Source organism: Scatophagus argus, chromosome 9 (assembly GCF_020382885.2).
Source record: "Scatophagus argus isolate fScaArg1 chromosome 9, fScaArg1.pri, whole genome shotgun sequence".
Taxonomy (NCBI): Eukaryota; Metazoa; Chordata; class Actinopteri; family Scatophagidae; genus Scatophagus; species Scatophagus argus.
Window position 1 is genome coordinate 5150835 of NC_058501.1, and position 22697 is coordinate 5173531.

Consider the following 22697-nt stretch of genomic DNA (forward strand, 5'->3'; position numbering starts at 1 on the left):
TGTAGCACCTGAAGGTGCACTTGCTTGCTGTGTAGCACAATTTTTTGGAGCACTTTTCTGTAGAATATCCTTACTTTTCTTTTGCTTTCTGGACAGAGGGGTTTTGTCCCTGCTCTGTGCTTTACAGGTGGCAGCCTTGATAGACTGCTTATGTCTGACAGTCTTCAGAGGATGTCTTTCAGACACAGCACCCAAGTTCTTTCAGCAGAGCCTAGACATTCATGTATTCCAGGAACTGGAGGTGAATGATAACTCTGGATTACGTTTTTCTTCTCTTTGCTCTTTACTTTTTTAGTTTGTCGCTGTTTTTCTTCATTGTGAAAATTTGTCGCTGACTGATAGCTGTTGATGCCTGTGTGTATTTGTATGTGACCGCTCTGACTGAATTTGCATGAGTTTTGTAAAGGGAATATTCATAAGGGAATGTATCCTTGGATCTTTGGAGACATAAAAGAAATAAGAACGGGATTTTTTCTTCTGTCCATAGTTTTTACCATGAAAACCATGTGATCACTCTTCCTTCAAGATGGCTGCTTCAGTGGGGAATTTACACATTTCCACTATACTACTATACTGCTACCTTCAGCACTGCTTTCACCTCTAACCTCTCATAATCCCATTTGTCCCTCTGGTCTCACACCTTAAAAATATCCTGTGTAATGATGAACTGGGGAGAGATGTGATGACTATAAATCTATAAAATGTGTCAATATGGCCGCCATATTGGAACAGTGAAGACGTGCCCGTGAATATGCCTATGAAGGACGCAGATCCATCCACATTTAACAACATCATAACTTGATGAATTTTCAACAGATTTTCAAGAGGTTTGCTTTGATACAAATGTCAGATATTTGTAATTCAGTATTACTTGAGTTAAAAATTCAAGTTTTCATACCAGAATACATTCTCTTTTCCTACAATATTTAAGATAAACTTACTCTAGGAAATTAATCTTAGTATGTTACTTTTTCTTGCCACATGTATAATGGCTGATGTTGTTGTTCATAATCTAGGACAAAAAAAAAAATAATAAAAGAGAAAAAACATATACTGAAGTTTAAAGATTAAGTACATTCCTGCCAGATGCTAGTGAAATATTAACATTTTGATAATTTATATTTTAGGTAAAAAAAAAATGAAAAGGCAGAGTAGCAGTTACCCATCCTTACAGTTTTATATAGTTGAAAGTAGTAGCACCAGGGAAATGACTTAGGACTATACTTTATACAACAGAAATCTTTTTAAAAGGTTGACAGATGACCTTAATAAAATGTTCATCTTTTTTGGTTTACCTGACATAATTGTATCAGGACATTCACTCAACCATAGGTTTGAAAAGCCTAACTCACCGACATATATCATCTTCAACATATTTGCAAGAGTAACATATTCTAACACAACTTGTCATTTAGGAAATGTTCCTTGTTGCTTGGTTTTAGAATTTTCGTTTGTCAGAATACCTCAGAGGTTTGGCATCTTATACTACAGCTACTGTAACTATATATCTTTGAAAACATCATGTTGAAAATAAATCAATACATGGAGACAGTGCCATTGTACAGTGTAGTCCCTGATGACTACAAACGGCATCAATCATGAATGCTAACAGCAAACAGCAAATTGACAATATAATTCAGAATTCTTACCTGATATCTATAGAAATGTTCTACTGCAGGCCAATCTCTTGTGTTTGGAAGCTTCAGGACTCGCTGATATTGATTTATGATTCTTTTTCTAGGCATGATGCAAAAGTATAACTCTTTGGTAGATTGATGCTTGTGAGTCATGGGGATAAATGTAGTTGTTGCAGATTTCAATATGGATTTCAAAATAAAGGACTTGAAAGTAAAAAGTGAAACTACAAAGTATTATCTAACATGAGAAATGAAGTGATAACAAGCATGGATAAGAAACACCATCTGCATTAGGCCACTTTGTGGGTCTGTGTTGAACTTGCATGGTGTGATATACATGGCAACAGTGCCAAATGTACTGAACTGAAAGTAGCGAGAAATTAGAAACAGAAATAGAAACAGGCAGGTTACTATTTTGCAGCCCTGATTCATGGTTATTGAACAGAAACAACCAGTATTTCCAGGTAACGAGTCACAGCATTAAACATAAAATTCATATGGTATTGAAACAAATTTGAATGTTTGGAATATAAGAGAGGATGAACAATAAACAGTGTACACACACATCACTTCCTGTCCTGTCCTTGGCCAGGTTTTATTGCCTGACTTATCCTTGGAAACTTTAGGCACCTCTTGTTCTGTCCTTGACAGCATGACACATCATCTTGGATACATGTGACAACATGTGTGCATCTTACTATGCTGACTGCTCTGTCAATGAGGGCAGCTAAGAGTTCGAGCTTAAGGATGGACGAATACCAGCTGTCCATGACTTGACTTCAAACTTGAAAGCTGCAAATTTTGCCATGTTGTATGTTGTTTTGTTGTATATTTTGTAGTCTAGCCTGTACGAATGTTGAGCCTCAATTGAGGCCAACTAAATTATGAGAGCTAGTGAGCTAGTGATTTTTTCATGTTTTTTGTGGAACTTTAGACTGTAGTGCTAGCTCAGCTGACTGCTAGCGTTAGTGTTGTTGTTATACAGAAACCTGTTCTACTCCGAGGACCCCACCAGTATGTGTGTTACCACTGAACATAAATTTACTAACATGTACTGCACGTATGAGTAACATGTTTGATATCACCATCGTTATACTGGTAAACTTTTTATACATAACTACATTTGTAAGGTTTTTATACCTGGGCATTCTGAGAGTGTGTGAGACTGTGCGTCACAGGTGTGGTCAACATACCGTCACCTTCTCTAAATCAGCTTCTGAGGAAGTGGGAGACAGGGGGCTGATGGGACTGAGGGAAGGGGAGCTTCCGACACTTGAGACGTACTCGGGATCAGGAACATACAGAACCTGCAAACACAAGCCATGTCTGTATTTACACAGGCACTGCCTTTGTGCAAACACGTAGTGCACACTACACATGCAAGGTGAGGGAGCAATAAAAGATTATCTCTCTCATCTCTCAGCACACATGCATACACCTAAACCACATGTTTGAATTGCAAATAACATGAAATCATGTGAATAGCCTCATGCTGCTGACAAGGATAAACAGAAAGGAAAAGTGACTGTCATTATGGTATGTGAACATGTAAGAATGAGAATATGCTGTCTGATGGTTTTTGTGTAATTAGAACACATATGGCAAATGAAGCAATGCATTATTTTACTGTTTTACATGGAGTTTGAGTTCCATATGTTGTGTAATGTAATGACAAAAAAGGGAATGGTTGGCTGTAAAAGAAATTGCTTGGCAATTATGCTTAACTGCTGACATTAATGAACGCTACATTTGGATCTACACCAATATGAAATGTCAGAAAAAGGTTGGAAGGTATTGAAGCCTTCAAATGTGATACTGAATTGTTGTTTCGACTTTAGACAAGAAATTAGGAGATGAAACAGCTTTTGGGTTAAAGAAATAAGCTGCTTTAGTTGAGGTCTAACTTCTGCTCCTCTGTCAAAGGACAGGAGAAATGTTGATTCAGTGGTTTCTCTCCACACTCCACTGTTTGGATGCAGCTCAACTCAGCATTGTACGCCAGGAACTGAAATAAGGGATGCCAACAGGACTGGTTACGTGTCTTTGTCTCCATTATTCTGGATTTCATTTTGGTGCCAGGAAATACAAAATATTGTTTTGGATCTTTGTTACTTTCCCCATTAAAAACTAATTTAAAATTGAAAAAAATAAATGAATAAATAAACCTTCCTGGCTATACAAAAAGCCAGGGAGGCTGGCAGTGTGTTTAGCAGGCTAGAGATGGGAAGCTTGTGTCATGTTGTCGGAACTAAAACATCTTTGGGGGAAGAAGGATAACACATGTTATTATACCTTTTTAGAAACCAAATAGGTCTTTTGCAATGAACTGCATCCTAATGGGACAAGTGCCACTGTAATTAGCAGACAATTAAGTGGGGATACAGATAATAGGGATGTGAACAGTGAGTCAGCAAATTGCTCTGGCAAAGTATGAGGATAAACACATGTAATTGTTCCCTAAAAACCTTCATGTTTTTCCACCTAAATTCCCATATGTTCTGTAGAAAATCATTAGTGTGAGATCACTGCTAACCATTGAGAATGCATTATTAACTGTCAAAAACAGTTGTTATGAGATGGACCGGTTAGTGAGATGCTGTCAGTATGAGGTAGATGTGGGACAGTGATGAAGTGATGCAGCTGAATATATCAGTGAAGGCGTGCACGGAGGTTCACACCTGGCCAGGCACCACTGCTCTGGAGAACAGCTTATTTAGCTGAACCAGTTCGTTGGGTGTGGTGTCAAACTTGAGCGCAATGCTGTTCAACGTGTCCCGCGATTCCACCTGGACCACAAAACAAGAGAAAGGACACAAAATCACACTCCTTCTTCTGTTCAGAGCATTTCCATTAAGATGTAAAACCATGACATGAGATGATGAGACGGAAAGAGAACACCGTGCAAAGCTGTTTATTACTCTAAAGGGTTTTAATGTTGCTTCATTTTTGCATATTAGATTTTGGGATTTTGTGCAAATTAAAGCTGTCAGCTGTTGACCAGAAATAGATTCCCACGGGAAGCACTGTTGCTGTTAGAAATATGAACTGACATGAATGTCAGCAGCAGTCTTGTGTTATCTTGTGAACCATTTATGTAGCAACATCTATAACAAGGAGTACACTCTCATGAGCACGGCAGTCTAAGGCTACAACTATGAATGAAACGAATGTTTTTATGCATCCCCAAGTTCACCGATTAATCGTTTAGTTTATGAAGCACACTGACTTTTCACAAAAGAATGAAGAGTACAGCAGGTCTGTCAAGCTTCAGATTAAAGTTAAGGTTAAAGTATTGCACATGGGGCTGTTGTAAACAAGTGAGAAAGTGTAGCGTAGAGAGTGTATTTGTCTGCTCTACTTTAAGCTGAAATCATGTGCAGCTAACTAGTTTACTACCTACAACAGTAACCAAGCATTACTTGCAAGGCCAGTAATGAATGCAACTGGACTTGATTATATGTCTTTGAAGACATTTCACCTCTCATGCAAGAGGTTTCATCAGTTCATGCTCATGTAGGCTAGTCTAGTCATCTAGACTAGACTTGGCTAGACTGTCCAATAACCAATTAATTCTTTCTGGGTGGTTAATTTGATCAACTGAGTAATCTATTACTAAATAATTTAATTCAATATGACAAAACATATCATCCTGAAGCAAATTAAATGTACCAAGAAGCAGAAGCAGATATAGCACTACATGTCTGTCGAGGTTTAGCGTATCATGCAGCCTGCTGTTGTGGCTACACCCAGAGCTCAGCTGCTGCGCCCTGCAGTGTGACACAGGTGCATTTGCTTGTCTCCACCAGTTAAAATCCACACAACAGAGATGTGCTCCACGTGTCTGAACTAGTTAACCATCTAACATGCCCAGTGGGAGTTTCTACATTCCAAATAAGGATGGCAACCATGTCAGAAAGCACCTGCATGTGTGAGAGAGGTGGTATGAGTGAAAAAAGTGTGCTCAGGGGAGAGAACCCCGGAAAATCAGACAGACAGGACTGAGTCTGAGCAGTGTATAATTAGGACAGGATAATGGCACTGTTTATTTTAGTACCACAGTCAGGAGACACATATCAGTATGTGTGTGTGTGTACGTGCGTGTGCGTGCATGTGCAAGCAGACCCTCAAAAACACAAAGGAATGACAGCTTCTCCAAATTCTTGACATGACAGAGTGTTTCCAGGAGGATATTCTTGCACAGCCAGACAGACAGAGGCACACACAGCACAGTCACAAACACGCGGTTGAGGAAGGGCAACAAATAGACAGACAAGCTGGAACATTAGTAACACAAAATCATTGTGAGTGATGCAGTCACACATGACATGATCAGGATCATGACCATGTCAACACATAATACTGGGGGGGAAGAAGCAGAAAATAAAGAAACTCAGAAACTGTTAGCAACCAGTGAATGTTTTCACAGTAAATATCAAATGATAAAGTTCATGATCTCAAGCGCCAAAAACAGATCATTTTGTCTCCAGTAGCAACCAAGGGCCATAGTGAAGTGAAATACACAGACACGGGTGTGAGGCAGCCTTTCAGAGACAAAAAAGAAAGAAAAAGAAAAGACAAAGTGTGCATGGACTAAGATTTGAAGTTCTAATGAATTCACATTTTAAATATTTGAACTATACAAAGTGTACTTCATTTAACAAAATCAACAGAGTCATACGGGATCATCCACAAAATCTGTGGTTTCAGAGAGGCAAGCAAAGCATTCACCAAGCAGCACAAATGTTCTGTGTGTCATTTAGCCTGTTAACTGGAGCACTTCAATCAGGTGATATTTTTATATTATATATAAAAAATGTCACTATGTGATACCAAATTTATTTGTCTCTGGAAATGATTAATGATCATTTAAATTGGTTAAAAAAAATAAAATAATCAATCCAGGCGAACAACCATCCATAATGAGGCTACGGTTGAAGCAACACAACTTCAGGCAACCAGATCAAAACAACAACACTGAAAGAGTTTCACTGTGAAAACCTGTTTGTGTACATATTTAAAAGCAGCATCTAATGATTGCAGAATTCCAGCAGAAACAGCGAGTGAAAGACTAATCACCAAGTACAGAGACACTTAACATTGTTGTTTCACATGGTTTGGCTTTGTGAGAACACCTCTTTAAATTATGGAGCTGAAATGTCTTGTGATGTTGGTCACTATCTTATATCACCATGTTCTACTGATGAGCAGTAAACCAAGTGGGGGGAGGAATACCCTCAAAGCCCACAATAAAAGTAAGTTGGATTTTCAAGTCAAAAGCTTTCACAAAGTGAGTTTTGAAATGCAGAAATCTAAACTTGTATCATCACAGGTTCGTTCTTACACACTTCTCCCTGTCCCTTCAATCTGGACCAGACTATGACGACTATACTAGCTAGGATTGGACAAAGATGGACTGAGAGTACTGAACCAAGAGTCAGATTGCATTCTACACTGGGCTTAGATGCCATACCCTCTGGGGAAGCAAACTAATCAGATCCGAGGTCAGTCACGCTGCTGGCATACAGTCTCCCTGACTCAGCAATGTATGCAACTTTGTTTGGACAACAATGAACAAGGCAGAGCAGGGTTGCATTGTGCAGTACGGATTTAGTGGGAAAACTGAGCAGGCCTGGCTGAGATAGGGGTTTCACTGGCACAGGTGTCACAGGAACCAAAACCACACTGCAGATGACGATGAGATGGGTGGATGCTAGTAACTTTTTGCAAACAGATGTCACTGGATTAAAGAGAAGTGAATATAATAAGAACAGAATAGTTTATTGTCATTGTACTTACAGTAAAAAAAAAAAAAAAAAAATAGACTGGCTCTACCTAAAGTGTTATTACAATTACTACAATTATTACACAGGGATCCTTTATCACCACATTCACACCTGTGAGGCAAACTGTATGCAGGTATGTGTTGTACTTTAAAAAAAGGTACCTGTCAGATATACTGCAATGTAAAAAAGTATCATAGAATGAAGCATAGCATTAATAAATTAAACTGTACTAAATATAGTGCACTGTCAAATGAATACATTGCACTGTTCAATATATACTGCACTGTCAGAAAGAATATATATCCTGTTCAATGTGACAACAAAAGGCCAACGTTTAGGTTTTGTACTTTAGGTATTATACTTTAGCCCTAAAGCACAACCAATGATAATCATACTGTGCAGATTCAAAACAAAAACTTTTGTTATTAATCAGTACGGGTGTAGCAAGTGGAAAGTGATATAATAATCAATACATCTATTTTTAATTTGTTCACAGACAGATCCCTGTGTAAGGGTCAAAGTGGAGATAAACATTAACAGCAAGTTGTTGAGATGACTCACCTGTTGAGCTAGATTAAATGTTATTTGATTATTTTCAAGAGACAAATCAAATTAGAATACATCCTTCATATTTCAAAATGCTATTTGATACATTTAGAGTTTCACTGCTTGCTCATCAGGCCACATTAAATTCAATAATTTAATCAAAGTTTAGATTAAGTTAAATGGAGGTTGCATAGCAATCAAGGCAGTGAAGACACAGACTCACAGCTGTCAGGATTAGGAATAGAACACAAGCAATACAGACTATTCCAGTCTGTGTGTGATAAAGACAGCATCATGTCTAAGACACTAAAACAGGGCATTGGCTGCCATTTTGGATGTGTACATACCATCAGGATAAGACAACCACAGACTGAAGACCTCGATCCTTTTTAGCTAATTTACCACAACATTTAGGAAGGACAGAGAAACCAAAATATGTTCCCGGTGACCATGTCCTGATGTTTCACTTAAAGAAACAAGGCTGGAAGATTAGTTTGTACAGTATGTGCTAGTTTGTAGAAGCACTCCAAATCCATCCAAATTACATTATGTGGTGTGGTTACATACAAAGTTAACAAATTCCTTCAAGTCTGTGTTCATATGATTGTACTTACATTTACATCTCAGCTATGATCAGGTTTTTCCAGTATCCCATGTAATGTGTTGCATGTTAAGCTCTTATGTCTGTGCTTTTTAAATTCAGATATACCTCAGAGAGACAGTGACTGGAATGCTGGCATATTAAAACCCTTTCCATCAATTCACCACGTGTTCATTTTAAACTACTTGCATAGAAGGGTCAATAAAGCAAAAAAAAAAAAATGGCAATAAACAATGTAATGATAGTTTACAGGCTGAATTAAAATTCATAGTCCGATAACAGTGATGCAAAGAACTGCTCTTCAGATTCAGGAGTCAAATCCAACAAATCAAACTGGATTCATTCTTAACTGCTGATGTAACTGAGATATCGAGGATTCAAGAACATGCTGATACTGACACAGATGATCAAAAACCTGCTGAATACGATGTTTTCTCTATGTTGGATTTAAACATCATACCTCAAGTACGATCAAAATCAAGAAAAGGGTCAATGTTACTTACTAATTTGCATATCAAATCACTCTCTGATCTCAGACTTTTTCAATTTTAGTAGTAATTTTAGATAGTCAAATCAAGTAAATGCAGTCCAAAGATGAGGCAGTGTGCTGCCAAAGATTAGAAGATACCTTGGTGCCTTTTACTATTGCGTCTACAAGAAACCAGTGAAGCAAGACCACAAAAAAAGACACAAGGAGGACGAGGTGACAGGTATGTGTCCCAACCTGTCCCATCTCAAACATATCCTCTTAAGTGTGCTATTAGCAACTGCTCTTAGACATCTTATGACAGTATCAAGGTCCTTTATGATGACAGTTCTGAAAAGTAAGTTGTACTGCATGTCAACTTGATAAATGTCCTGTCTCAGTGAGGACAGCAGGCATCATAGAGATTGGCCTCAGAGTGGCAAAGTCTCTGTGGCTTGACAAAGACACGCACAAACACGCACTCGCAGTGTGTTGACAACGTTACCATAAGAAGCAGGGTAATAACTTCAAAGTGCCTCATGTTGAATGGTGAGGCAAGTGCCAAATTGCCTCACCATTCAAAATCATTACTGAGGTGTAAGCAGTCAATCATCCCATCCTAAAACTATTTACAATCCCTTGTTCTACATTTGTGTTTGATATGTGGTTGGCTATTAAAGATCAAAAACTCAAGAACAGTTTTAAAGGCCAACAGAAGTTTTCTCTGCTTTGAGTTAGGAACATGAGAAGTTAATAATCAGCAGGGCTCCTAGAGTGTCACAGCCTTTCATCCAGGCAGTTTCAGCACACAGCATCGATTCTCCCTAGGTGCTATTTGCTACCGTCTCATCCATGAACTATTTATTTTTAGCTTTATTGCTCCTCTGTTGCTCAGCACAAAGCCAGCCTATAGGACATCCAGATGCACAGGACACTTACAGCTGTTATAAACTTGCACTGGTTTGTTTGAGCATCCTGCAACATAAGGTCACATATTTGGCTTATATGGAAGAAGCCTCTGCATTTTGCTGTACAGACTAGATATGTTAAACCTTAGCCTGACCCATGGCAGCTGCTTGCTCTTTCATCAAACAGTTGATCTGGTAGCTCCTGTATCAAGAGCTCAGCCGATCAATATGGATAAAAATATCTAGTGTTCAATTAAGTAAACACTGGCAAAGCCAGGTGCTGTGTGATCTAACAACTGTATGAGTTAAGTTTGCCTTTAGAGCTTAATTAATAATTTTATTGAAATATGTAAGTAATATTAACAGTACAACAGGCCTAACACATAACACAAACAACCAAGGCACCACTAAAATGACACACATACATGTGATTCCACTTAAACCAAAGAGAAGCACTCATTGATTGTACTGTAAGAGAAGCTGTCTCTAACTCAATTAAGTGGCAGAGGACAGGGGACATGCAAATGTGACCCACTGATAAAGACCTGTTATTGACACATTGACAGCAGAATGACAGAGGGAGGGGAAGAGAAAGAGAGGGCAATCACATAGGATGATCATCAGGATCATCGCCACTAATGACAGGTGCACCCCATCTTCTTATCCTCAGGATCAATAATACCCATTATTCATCTCAAACTGGGGATGAATAATTAAGCTCCTTCCTCTTAGGGTGATGTCTGTCCTTTTGAGCAGAAGGGTAGAGGCAGCCATCTTGACTGACATCTAACTAATGGTCACCTTGTTGAACAGAGGAGGATGCACAGATTCAACAAAGGCAGTGAGCCAGACAGCCAAAGACTAATAGCCCCATTAAAGAGTCTACTGGCATCTTGGTAAGAACATTAAGTATGGAAGATGAGAGCAAATATACGAGTGCTATTACAAAAGGTCGACCAAGGAAATAAGATGCAATCTCGAAGCTATAGCTCCTTCATCAGATTAATAAGCAGAATGGTGTTTAAGGGTAACGTTTCACTGGTGTTAGCTGATCCACAGTTTTATGCAGCACCTGTTTCTGTACTGAGACCACCTCACATTCTTAATGGAAAATTAGATGAAAAAATTTGAAAACAGGAAAAGATTAAAATGAACAACATAATGAATTGCATTTTCATCAAACTGGAAACAAAATTCAATAGTATACGGTTTAATCATCCGTAATTCTTTATAATGAATTCATTTCATAATGAAGGATGAAGCCCAGCTTTAGCTTCACTGTTGCCATAACAACTGTCACTACTATGCCAATGGCATGTCTATTGTGTACAACTATACCCTTGCTGATCATTTGCAGGCCTAAATTTAGGCTCTCTATAGGTGATGGGGAGAAAGTCACGTTACTCTGTCCTTTCCATGGGAACACAGGACAAGTTTGCTGTCTCACTTTCAAGCTTTGATGGATCCCAAATTGTCCCATGTTGACCTCCAACTTCATGCTTTGAAGCAGTGATTTACCAACACATATACAGGGACTTAAAAGACACATAAGAACCAACTAAGCAAAAAGAGATTCACTCTGACTTCAGAACACCAAAACTTCGGCAATATTTAAGGCAGAATTTTCTGAGAGGCAAACTTTTCTATTGTTTCATCAAAGGGGTGTCCAAATTAAGTGAATACCACCAGTGATGATTGTGACATACACCAATAAGCCATGGCATTAAGACCACTTACAGGTGAAGTGAATAACAATGCTTATCTCATTACAGTGGCACCTGGCAGTGGGTGGGATATATCTGGCAGCAAGGGAGCATTTTGTTCTTGAGGCTGATGTGTTGGAAGCAGAAAAAAATGGGCAAAGGCAAGGATTTGAGCAACTTTGACAGGGCTCAAATTGTGATGGATTGATGACTCGGTCAGAGCATCTCCAAAACTACAGCTCTTGTGGGATGTTCCTGGTCGGCAGTGATCAGGACCTATCAAAAGTGGGTCAAAGAAGGAAAACTGGTGACAGGATCATGGGTGGCCAAGGCTCACTGATGCACATGGGGAGCAAAGGCAGGCCTATGTTGTCTGATCCAAAAGGAGAGCTACTGTAGCTCAGATTGCTGAAAAAGTTAATGCGGTTTCTGGCAGAAAAGTGCCAAAACACACAGTGCATTGCAGTCTGTTGTGTATAGGGCTGTGTAGCTGCAGAACTGTCAGGGTGACGATGCAAAAGCAATGGGAATGTGAGCCTCAGAACTATCCAATTGTCAATTGTCAGACCAAGAAGCAATAGAAGAAGGTGGCCTGGTCTGATGAATCACGTTTTCTTTTCCATCATGTGGATGTGTTGCTTACTTGGGGAAGACATGGCACCAGGATGCACTATGAGAAGAAGGAAAGCTGGCAAAGGTATGTGATGCTTTGGGCAATGTTATGCAGGCAAACCTTGGGTCCTGAAATTCATGTTGCTGTTATTTTGACACATACCACCTACATAAACATTGCTGCAGGCCAAGTAGACCCCTTCATGGACCCTTCAATAGTATTCCCTGGTGGCCCTGGCCTCTTTCAGCAGGATGATGCACCCCTTCAAACTACAAAAGGATGTGTTGGCTTGGCCTCCAAATTCACCACTTCTCAATCCAACTGAGCATCTGTGGTATATGTTGGACAAACATGTCCAATCCATAGAGGGACAATCTCGGAATTTATAGGACTTAAAGGATCTGCTACTGACAACTTGGTAGCAGATACTACAGCATAACTTCAGAGGTCTAGTGGAGTCCATGACTTGGTGGATCAGGGCTATTTTGGTGGCAAAGGAGGGATTTACTCAAAATGAGGCAGGTTGTTATAATGTTATGTTCGATTGGTGTACATACATACATGTTGTATGTGTACAAGTACACACTGGCCACATCATAACATTGCTTGTGTGTTTAATATTGCAACTGTCAGCACTGTGTTGGTCTTTTTGAAAACCAAAAGCATATAATCCTCACTAACTGTATAAATATGAAAACATAAAAAAACATCTTTGGCAGAGCATAGAACTCTGGCTCTGTGATACATGTTTTCCAGGTAACAAAGCTAAGTTTGGCTGACTAACAACGTAAATTGATGCATCTTGTAAGATCTAAAATTGAAGAGCCTGCTAAGAGCATTGATCCTGTCCTTGGTTTTATGGGGACAATTTGGCACAGCGAGATGTGGTGATAGGACTTTTGATATTTTTAAAGGGTCGCTGTCACAACAGCACACTCTTGTTCAAACGCTTGCTGAGGGCTGATCTGACTGGAGATGTCATCTCGCTTGTTAACACAATGTCTTAAAATAAGAGAAGTCATTTATCGCCTCTGGCCAGCAATACATTCCTCAAAATGAAAATACAACGGAAGCAATTCTCTAACCTTCCCCTTTTGTTAAAAGAAGAGTGAGATACTGACACCTAGGCCATGTATCAGTCTGCTCTTCTACCCACCCATCAGTCTACATCTTCTCCACATGCATTCCCCTCTATCCCTTCCAGCATTGCCATTCACACACCTCTCCAATCGCATCATTTCTCCATCATCCATCAACTTGTTCTCCTACTCTCAGATAGGGAGCTCTGAACGGGCTGAAACAGTGGGATCGCCTCTCCTATGCAGCCGTGAATAATGCAATCACAGAGGCTGATTGTCAGGAGGGTGTTGAGTTAAGACTGCCACTGATGTGTGTGTCTCTCGGTGTGCACACGCACACACACCTGATGCTTGGCGTATGACTCATCTAATGTCCACAAGTCCTCTAATGCCCACCGCGCGTCCTCTAAGCCCAGCAGAAATCCATTCACCCTGCAGACTGGTGACATGGCAAGATGACGGCTATGTTGTTATCAGCTGTCATCTTGGCCTTTCCTCTGCGTCACAATGTAGATCATGTATAGCAGAGCAGCATTTATAACACATATGAAACTTAATGGTAACACATGGCAGACACATTGGGCTGGGAATTTGAGTTTCAGCGTTTTTTTGGTACAGAGCAAAATATTTTCGCAGCACTAAGTATCAGAAACTGGCAGGCACCAACGATGATACTGAAGGCTTGTCTGGATATGTTGTCTACTTATTCTCCATTCAGCTATTGATTTAAATCTTTTTTCATTGAGGAACTTCCTGTATGGCTACTTGTATTTTGACAACCCTTAACACAGAGATTTTATCTTCTTTTGGTAAACAGGGAAAAAAAAGTTTTGGAGAAAAACATCATCCTCAAAGCTAAGAGTCTATGACCATTCTAGTACTATACTCTGACAGAGCAGTCTAACACACTCAAAATGACACTGTTAATATACTGATGTTTAGCAGGTGAGTTGACCGTGTTCTTATGCAAATCTCTAATGGAATTGTCATAAAGTAGTTCATAAAGCAAAGAACTTGGTGTGAAAAATGTGAACTGAACTTCCATGGTTATCCATCCAATACTTGCTGAGACATTTCACACACAGCCACAAATCCATCCTCAAGGAAAGCATTTAGAGGTCATCCTCGGAGAATCACAAATGTCTGTATAAATTTCATTGCCATCCATCTGATAGTTGTTGAGATATTTCAGTCTGGACCAAAGTTGTGGACCGACCAATTGCCAGACTGACCAACAATGGTACCGCCAGAGCCTTGCTTGGCTAAAATTTTCAAATGATATCCAGCATGAAATGTTGTAAAACTGAAGGCACATTTCAGGGCTAATGACTATGCTATGCTCTGACCACTGTTATATATTACAGCCCACTAGAATGCACACAGTTTATAATGCTATCTGACCGATCATGTTGTTGGCAAGAAGTACAACCTCCTTCAAACTGGAATCCAGACAGTACTTTGCCCAAAAACTGCTCTTCAATGTCACTATACAAAATGTAATGAGAGCTTTGCTGTGCCAGTTCTACTGAGAGCAATGCAACAGACTGAAACAGAGTGTGGGTTGGGAGGTTCAGGCCAAAAGACTCAACATGACTCAACATTAAAAAATAATTCCAGTTTATCACAAGGTAGATGTTTGTAGTTTTGGCCATTTTTGCTATTGGTCATGATAACACTGAACTCCAAGTTACTTGCCAAAAACACAAAAAAGAGGTCTGAAGAGGGAAGAAAAACTGCATTTTTAAGGGGGATTTTATTTACAACAAGTAGTAGAGAGGTGACCGGAGAATTCACTGGAGATGTTCTCAGTACATGGTCAGCATCATTGCCTGTACCCTGATCAGACAGGTCTTAAACAAACCCCTTGAATTTGTTTGGAAAAGAAAATGAAGGTAAACAGTATCACTACCCATTCTGCGAGCTTACTATAAATATCTTCCTTACCTGTCACATTTTTATACCTCTTGTTTCTTGCTGAATCTGACTTGCTTTTAGTGGTGTCACCATATCAACTTACCAGTTACACTTAATTTAATTATGCTGAAATGTTTTCATGACCAATAGAAATCATGGCCAAAGTTACAAAAGTAAAAAATATGAGTGTGTGGCTTTTTTGATTTCTTGCTGTGAGCCAGCACCTCGCTATTTACTAGTCAAGATACCTGGTGGATCCCCAAAGTACAAAAATTCAAAATAGCATCCAAACTGGTTTTTCTGGAGTTTCTGGATATAAAAATGTGTGGCTTACACTCTCTGAGCTCTTCACTTTGACTTTGACTGGTCAAGTTCCCTCCCATGTGGCTCACCTCTGTGCTGCTCTTTGCCTCTTTCTCTTGTCTTTCTGTCTCCTCATCTATCTCTGTTGTTCCCACACACTTCAAACACTTCTTTAATTGGATGCAGGTCAGCCAATAGCTGGACTTGTTTGAATAGATTGGTGTTATCAGTGTCTAGGCAGATGGGCTGCAACTGCTAAGGTTATTTCTCAATACCAAAAAAAAAAAAAAAAAGACAGAGGACAGAAAAAAAAGCCTGTGTGTGAGGCAGAGGGGTGAGGAGGCGAAAGGGAGACTGTATTGATAAGGCAACATAAGAGGAAACGCTCCTTTTTCCTGTGAGCGCATAGTGATAGATTATAAACTTATCTGCTGGAGAGAGAAATAAGGAAACATCGCCGGCTGTCCCCCTGGCGCAGGAGATGAATTTAAGATAAAGCTGCTTCTCAATCAGTGGGACACTAGCCACCATGTCTCTGTCACAGAGTAGGGGAGGCGTTGTTATACCACCTTAAATGCTCTCCATGGCCGCTTCAGCATGGCAGACTACAGCACAAAATCATCGACATTGCTAAATCCATTCATCACACCAGCCGCAATCTATTTGCTTGGGGGGCTGACAAGAACATGATTGGTATGCAGTGTGATTGAGATATGAATATGAGATATCTTTTTTCCACAAACACTAAATTTCTCTTTCCTTTTTTCTTTACCGACAACATTTCTGTCCATCTTGTTGACTTGTTATGGCTTTTCTGCTCATATCAGGGCCATGACACAGCGCTTTGGCTCTGACAAATATCTTATTGTAGCAGTTTGGCATGTTCAAGGCCCAGCAAGATAAACAAGGGCCTTGTCAATCAGCAAGTCTTGGATGACTGACAGGCTGGGGAGGCAGTGGGTGTGGAGGTGGTGCTGGCATTGCTGAGGTGTTGGAGATGTTATAAGAGAGCAAGTCACAGTGAAAACTATAGCAGAGAAATCCAGAAGCAGAACAATTTCCAAAAAGTGGAAACAGAAAGAGGAGTTTGCAAGAAGACACCGGAATGTCAGGGTGAGACCACAAACACTACTCTCCCTCCCTCCTTCCTCCCTTTCCAGCAGACAGCCGGTGCTGAGCCACAGCAACCCCACTCCTCGCTGTTGCCACGGAGAGAGAGACGAGGAAAAGCAGCCTGACTGCAGCTGGATTTGAGGGTCATTTGAAGAACACAACCGGGCAAAGCAGAGACAGGCTCCATTTTCAGATCACACCAGGGAACCAGAGCCCTCTCCCTCACTCTCTCTCTCTCTGTCTTTTGCCCCCCCAAACAGCTAAATCAATAGAAATGACAACGCAGTTGGAAGGTCATTCACGAGATTCACAGTGAGCTCTGTGGTGGAATGCTCTCCGATACGTGGCACAGAGAACCAATGGAAAAACAAATACACATCCTGCCAACGCTCCCGCTTGACCGTCCTGCTCTGAACCAGCTGGAGCAAACGTACAGAGCTGCTACAATTCAACTCTCCCTTCTATACATCAACATGCAAAATGGAGCTGAGCGTTGTGCTGCTGCACAGGGAGTCTTTAACAGAGGACACATTCTTTCAATAATCTTTCGATCAGCTACTCTGCACATCCATTTGCACACACAGTCCTCTTTATGTAAACAGTTTGAGAATGAGGTGCACGTGTTACACTGACATTATCCACAAAATGCTTCTCCCCCTCACTAATCAGCTACCGAGCATGTCAGACACGGTGTCTTCACAACACACAAACACAAATGCTACAGATACAATACTACCGGAGCTAGTCAGAGCTACAGAGACCACTGACAGCAGACACACACACAGGAGCGACAGTAGCAGCAGAAGAGAAGAAAAGCGTCAAAAACACATAACGACACCAATACAGAGAGATCAGAGTTGCTTGTGCGTTACTCACAGAATATTCAGTGGTCCCTTTGGGTCTCTGGAACGACATGCGCCTCCCATCCTTCTTCTCTGGAGTCTTCTTCTGGCCAGTATCTGAAAGCAAGCGAGGCAAGGTACGCATTACATTCATGTTCCTCCTCTCCCCAGCTTGTCACAAGCTGCCGTTTCCCAGCCCCGTGGGTAGACAGCTCATTCGTCAACAGTGAGCAAGCCAGCCAGCCAGCCAGCGATGTGAGCTGTGAGTGCTGGACCACTTTCTCTCTCTCTCTCTCTCTCTCTCTTCCTCGCTCTGCTCCTACCCTGCTGCCCTCGCTCTCTCTCTCGCTCTCTCTCTATCACACTGTCCTCTCTCTCTCTCCCCCCCTTCTTCTTCCTCGCCTACCGTGCAGTGCAATGACAGCCTTGAAACCAGTTCACCTTGCCTTCCTCCCCCTGTTGCCTCTCACAGTAGACAGAGACCAGGCTGACCTCCATCAGGGCACTGCCGCTCTGGATGCAAGCTCAAGAGGGGAAGAGGAAGATGGATTTGGTCGTGAAACGGAGGGTGCTGAAGCTGGAAATGGAGAAGAAGGAAAGTGGGGGCTGAAACAGACAGTGGATGGAGGGAAAAGAAGGATTCAGTGCTGCGTGCTGGTTAGCAAATGGGGGCGGGAGGGTGTAACATTTGGAGGTGACAACAGAAAAAGAGGGTGGAAGCAAAGAGCTGTAGTGATATCTCCAGTGATATCTTTTAAGGCATTTACAAAGGAATTTTGAAAAGGGATTTGAAAGGGTTAGAAGGTACCATAAGGTACAGGAGGGGCAGAAGGCAGAGATCCTGGATGGATGGTTAAGGGGGAATAAAGGTAATATGATATGGTAGAGATGGCTGGTTTGGGAGGTATAGAGGACAAATTAAAAAAGGGTGGATGGTGACAGAAGATGACGGAAGAAAGCAAATTATGAAGCTGGGAGGGCTGAGTGAGGTTGGAATAAAGTGTGGAGATGAAGGCAGGAGGGTGGATGGAATACTGAATGAGGCAGATGAAAGACATAAGCAAAAGATAGGACAGGAGATGAAAGTAAGTGGAAGGGGACACTTGGGAATGGAGGGGATCGAATAAAGGGGCTGACTCTGCTGTTTGACCTTGGGCTTGACGAATAATGTACACAGCTTTGTTGGAAGCATACGGTGTGAGGGCCAACAAGGGAGTTGATTGCAGGAGGTCACAGAGTTTTGGCAAAGGGTTTATAATGGACACAAGCTGACCCAATGCCCTCAGGTGCCTTCCGTAAACATCCTTCATTTGCAGGAGTTGCCCATGACCAAAGAGTCCTTTATTTGTGTCTTTCTCATCAGGCATCTCAGATAGCTTAAAACATGAGTCATACACCAGTGTTGCTATTTCTGGGGCTCAGGACTGCCTGGCAGAAAGTGAGAGGGGAGGGGAAACCAGAGCTGCTTCAGGTGTAAATATGAGTCTTGTAAAGACGATACTGTAGATTCTGTTCATTAAATGTAGGCTCAGGATGAGAAATCTATGAATGGAATACTTATGTTGTCAAATGAGACTAGATACACTGTAAAATTTTGTATATAATACCATCAGCTCTGATATCGTGGCAATATATCTTGATGATCACAGGAAAAAATATTCTAGGAATTCCGTAGTCACTGTAAAGGATTGATGCTTTTTAATCACAGTTATTTAATGAATTTGATTTATAGATCTTAAACTGGTCAGAAAATGATTTCATTCCATCTAAATATCTCCCAGTTTGCTGCATAATGTTTTACTGTTGGTGCAGGAGGTGAAAACGAACCTCCTTCTATGAATTAGTCTTTGAAGCATAGAAAATTATTTTTGGAGTTAGTTTCTATTGCTTTACTTTGCATATTATTCTACTGTTGTCTGTGTTCTGCTGCAGTTTGGATCAGGTCTAACTGTAATCAGGGGTGACTCGGGTTCGCTTTGGATTGCGTCTCTCGAGTCGAGTTTGTGTAGGTTTTTGACTGCTCCATTTCAGACTGGATCAAACATGCGAGTGAGAGTTTTTCTTTTCTTAGATTTGTCTTTGATGATTTCCTTGTTTGAAAAGGGGAAATCCAGTATTTCACAAGAAAATCAAAAACTACAAAAACAAATCAGAGATTTGAGAAACATCTGAAATAGTAAGTATAATTCTGTGTAGAAGAAGTTTACTTTTCTCATTTACAATTGTATACATCATCTTCACCTTAAAAGTTTAGGTCAACCAGGTTGTCAAACAACACTGTAGTTGAGAATAAAACCATCTCCAGATTACTTGCACTTCATTCAGTATTGAGGCTTCTCTCTGAACTGTGACGATATTTGATTTGTTAATATTGCCCAGCCAGGGAAGCGTATAAAATAACCTGTAGCATTATGAAACCTGGAATAAGGAGTTGCGTTGAGAAAGAACACAGTGACTGCACAAACTGTGGGCGTGTGCCAAATCAATTATTCAGTATCCAAATGAAAACCTTGGAAGGATGATTACTTTCAGTGAAAGGACACAAACCCGGGCTGTGGATCGTGGATGATTGCGTTTTAGTTGCTATTTAGAGGCAACACGTCATAACTGTTATTCCATGCCTTCCTGTTATGAAATATAATCCACTCCATTTAATTGCAGGTCATGCCAGTGCGGCACACTGCATGTAACCTGACTCGGTTAACAAACAGCATAAGTGTTGATCTGCTTTATTATTGGCAGGATTCTCAAAGACAGCGAAGATTGGTGCAACGTTTTGCTTTTCTTTTATATGTGTAAGCACTAAACCAGTGCAGGCTGAGCACAAGTAGGGTTAATACAAGATCAGACTCCCAAATAATGCAGAATGAGAGAAGCAGGAGAGAGTGACAGAGCGCATAAGAAAATAACAGATATTCATTAGCAGCTGCAGGGGTGTTCGCACATGGTGAGCCAGTGATTGGTCTAAAATTAAACCTCACCATGGATGGTGGCACAAGATATGGGCATTTTATTCACACTCCAGACACACAGCAGAGCTCAGCACCAGGGCACCTTCACTAACAAAGGATGTGGTTTCGTCCCACTCCACAGGCATCCAGGAACATATGTTGTCTCTAACTAAGCCCTGCTTCTATAGAGGGAAGCTACTTTTTAAGTCCTCAAATCACAGCTTGCTTGTTTCATGCAACCCATCCAGTGCTGCCACAACTAATCGATGACCTGATCAAAAGAAAATTAGTTGTCAGCTATTCTGAAAATTGGTTAATTGTTTCAGCCATTTTTAAAGCAAAAATGTCAAACACTCGTGCTTAAGCATTTGCTGCTTTACGATAATAAATGAAGAGTCTTTTGGGTTGCACCATTGACAGTTTATAGACTGTTAATTGATTAATCAAGAAAATAATCAGCAGATTAATCAATAATGAAAACACTCATTAGTGGCCCTAGATCCATCCACATCCAGTGATGTATTGGAATTTCGATTTTCAGTCAAGAGTGTTTTTACCCTTAGTATACAAACGGATAGTATTTCAACTTTGATTTTTCCTATTCTGTTACACTTTGCTTCTTCACCATAACAGTAACACACTGCACATTATGCACTGAGAGAGCATGATAGAACATGCTCAAAAAAGCAGAATCTGGAGATGCAGAGACAGCACCAAAAAGGCGTGAAGAAATGGGCCTGTGGCCAATGCCAATCTAGATGAAGTAAATGCAGTTATATTTACTGAACAGCACAGTGGGAAAATTTCTAACAGAGGTGAGCCAAGGTCACTAGTTATCTAATTTGTTGTTCGACCGCGTAAAACAACAGTTGCCACAGCACAAGCTATTCTACTGTTGTCTTTTCTCATAAAGCATGTTTTACTTGGCTCATTAATGAGCTGAATTACAATTACACTGGGTCAACTGTGAGAGAAGCTGTATGACTTGCTGAGACACTGAAAGGAGCTGCTGTGTGTCAGGAAAAACAAAGGCTGCCTCTCACCAGTCTGGGATGTAAACGGTCACAAGAAGTCATGCCTATTTGAGCAACTTAACAAAAAAATGCATGTCAGTGGCCCACCCCTCTGCCTTATTGCAACACAACTGTGGACAGGACAGGAGCCTTGTTGGACATCCACTACAAATGATCACTAGAGAATATGAGCCAGAGCAATATGAGAATAACGACTTAGCCGTTCAGTGGGTTTGACTCTCACCTATCTACAGCTCCATGGTTTAATATGTGTGCGGCATGAAAACTGTGATAAGTGGCATATTTCTGAAATGGAACTTCTTGTAGACATACTGAATTAAAATCTCAGTTTTCTATTTTATACAAAAAGAAAGCTGTATTCATATCATAATAAAAGGCATTCAGGACTTTTCTCTCTGTCCTCCAGGAGAGAATGCACTAGTCAACAAGTATTATGCAGTTATACAATTTCTCTCAAAGACACCACTATGAAAAACATGTGGATAACAATACTCTCATATCTGACATTAATGGATGTCCTCTGCAACTAATACATACAAAAAATAAATAATGAAAAGTATCTCCACTGAAACACACAGAAACTATATCAACCCTTTGGAATTTGTACACTTAAAAACAGCTGCCAATGAATGCAAAGAATCTGAATGGTTCTGGATGGACCCTAAATGCAAATGCTACTGTATTTGACTCTAAAAACACGGTGTGCTCTGTAACCGTGCAATCTGTTGAGAATGAGTCACGGCTGCTAAATATATAGTTCCCCTCATTTTGTACACAGCTATGACAAACTGAAGCAGGCAGGGAATAGGAGAGTCAACAACTATCTGACTAACATTCCCTCACAGTCTGACAGAGTACACAAGCAGCCAATTTCCCTCTGCTCCCTTGTTTTCCCTGCCTGCTGGCTATACAGCCCTCCCCAGATGATATTTTTAGAAAACCCCTAAACAGTAAGGGAAGTAAAAGCTATCCACCAGAGCCACACTGAACAGGTGCTGTGCAGGACTAGTTAGAGAGCTATAGAGACTTTCCTAAAAAGTTTGTGAAGGGAGGGAGGACAAAGTTAGCAGTGCAGCAGTTTGTTGTACACAGCAGTTGGGCACAATTACAGAAATACCTGTGAAATACAATGCAACACACACAATCTTTGTGTTTTGTGAAGCTTAAAATAGTTTGACTGTGCTGTTGATTCAGCTCTCTGGTC

The 22697-nt window shown here is 40.6% G+C and overlaps 1 protein-coding gene across 8 annotated transcripts in view; it reads right to left on the reverse strand.

The window, feature by feature from the left end:
- The window catches only part of oxr1a (oxidation resistance 1a), a 149259-nt gene that overhangs the window by 28938 nt on the left and 97624 nt on the right, over window positions 1-22697 (reverse strand). For 4 of the 8 annotated variants that reach the window (XM_046399719.1, XM_046399717.1, XM_046399716.1 and 1 more), the window contains 3 exons: window positions 17543-17625; window positions 4316-4423; window positions 2831-2944 (listed from right to left, as the gene is read on the reverse strand). In XM_046399719.1, coding sequence (XP_046255675.1) covers window positions 2831-2944; window positions 4316-4423; window positions 17543-17625 — 305 coding nt within the window. The other 4 variants (XM_046399720.1, XM_046399723.1, XM_046399722.1 and 1 more) reach the window with 3 other exon arrangements.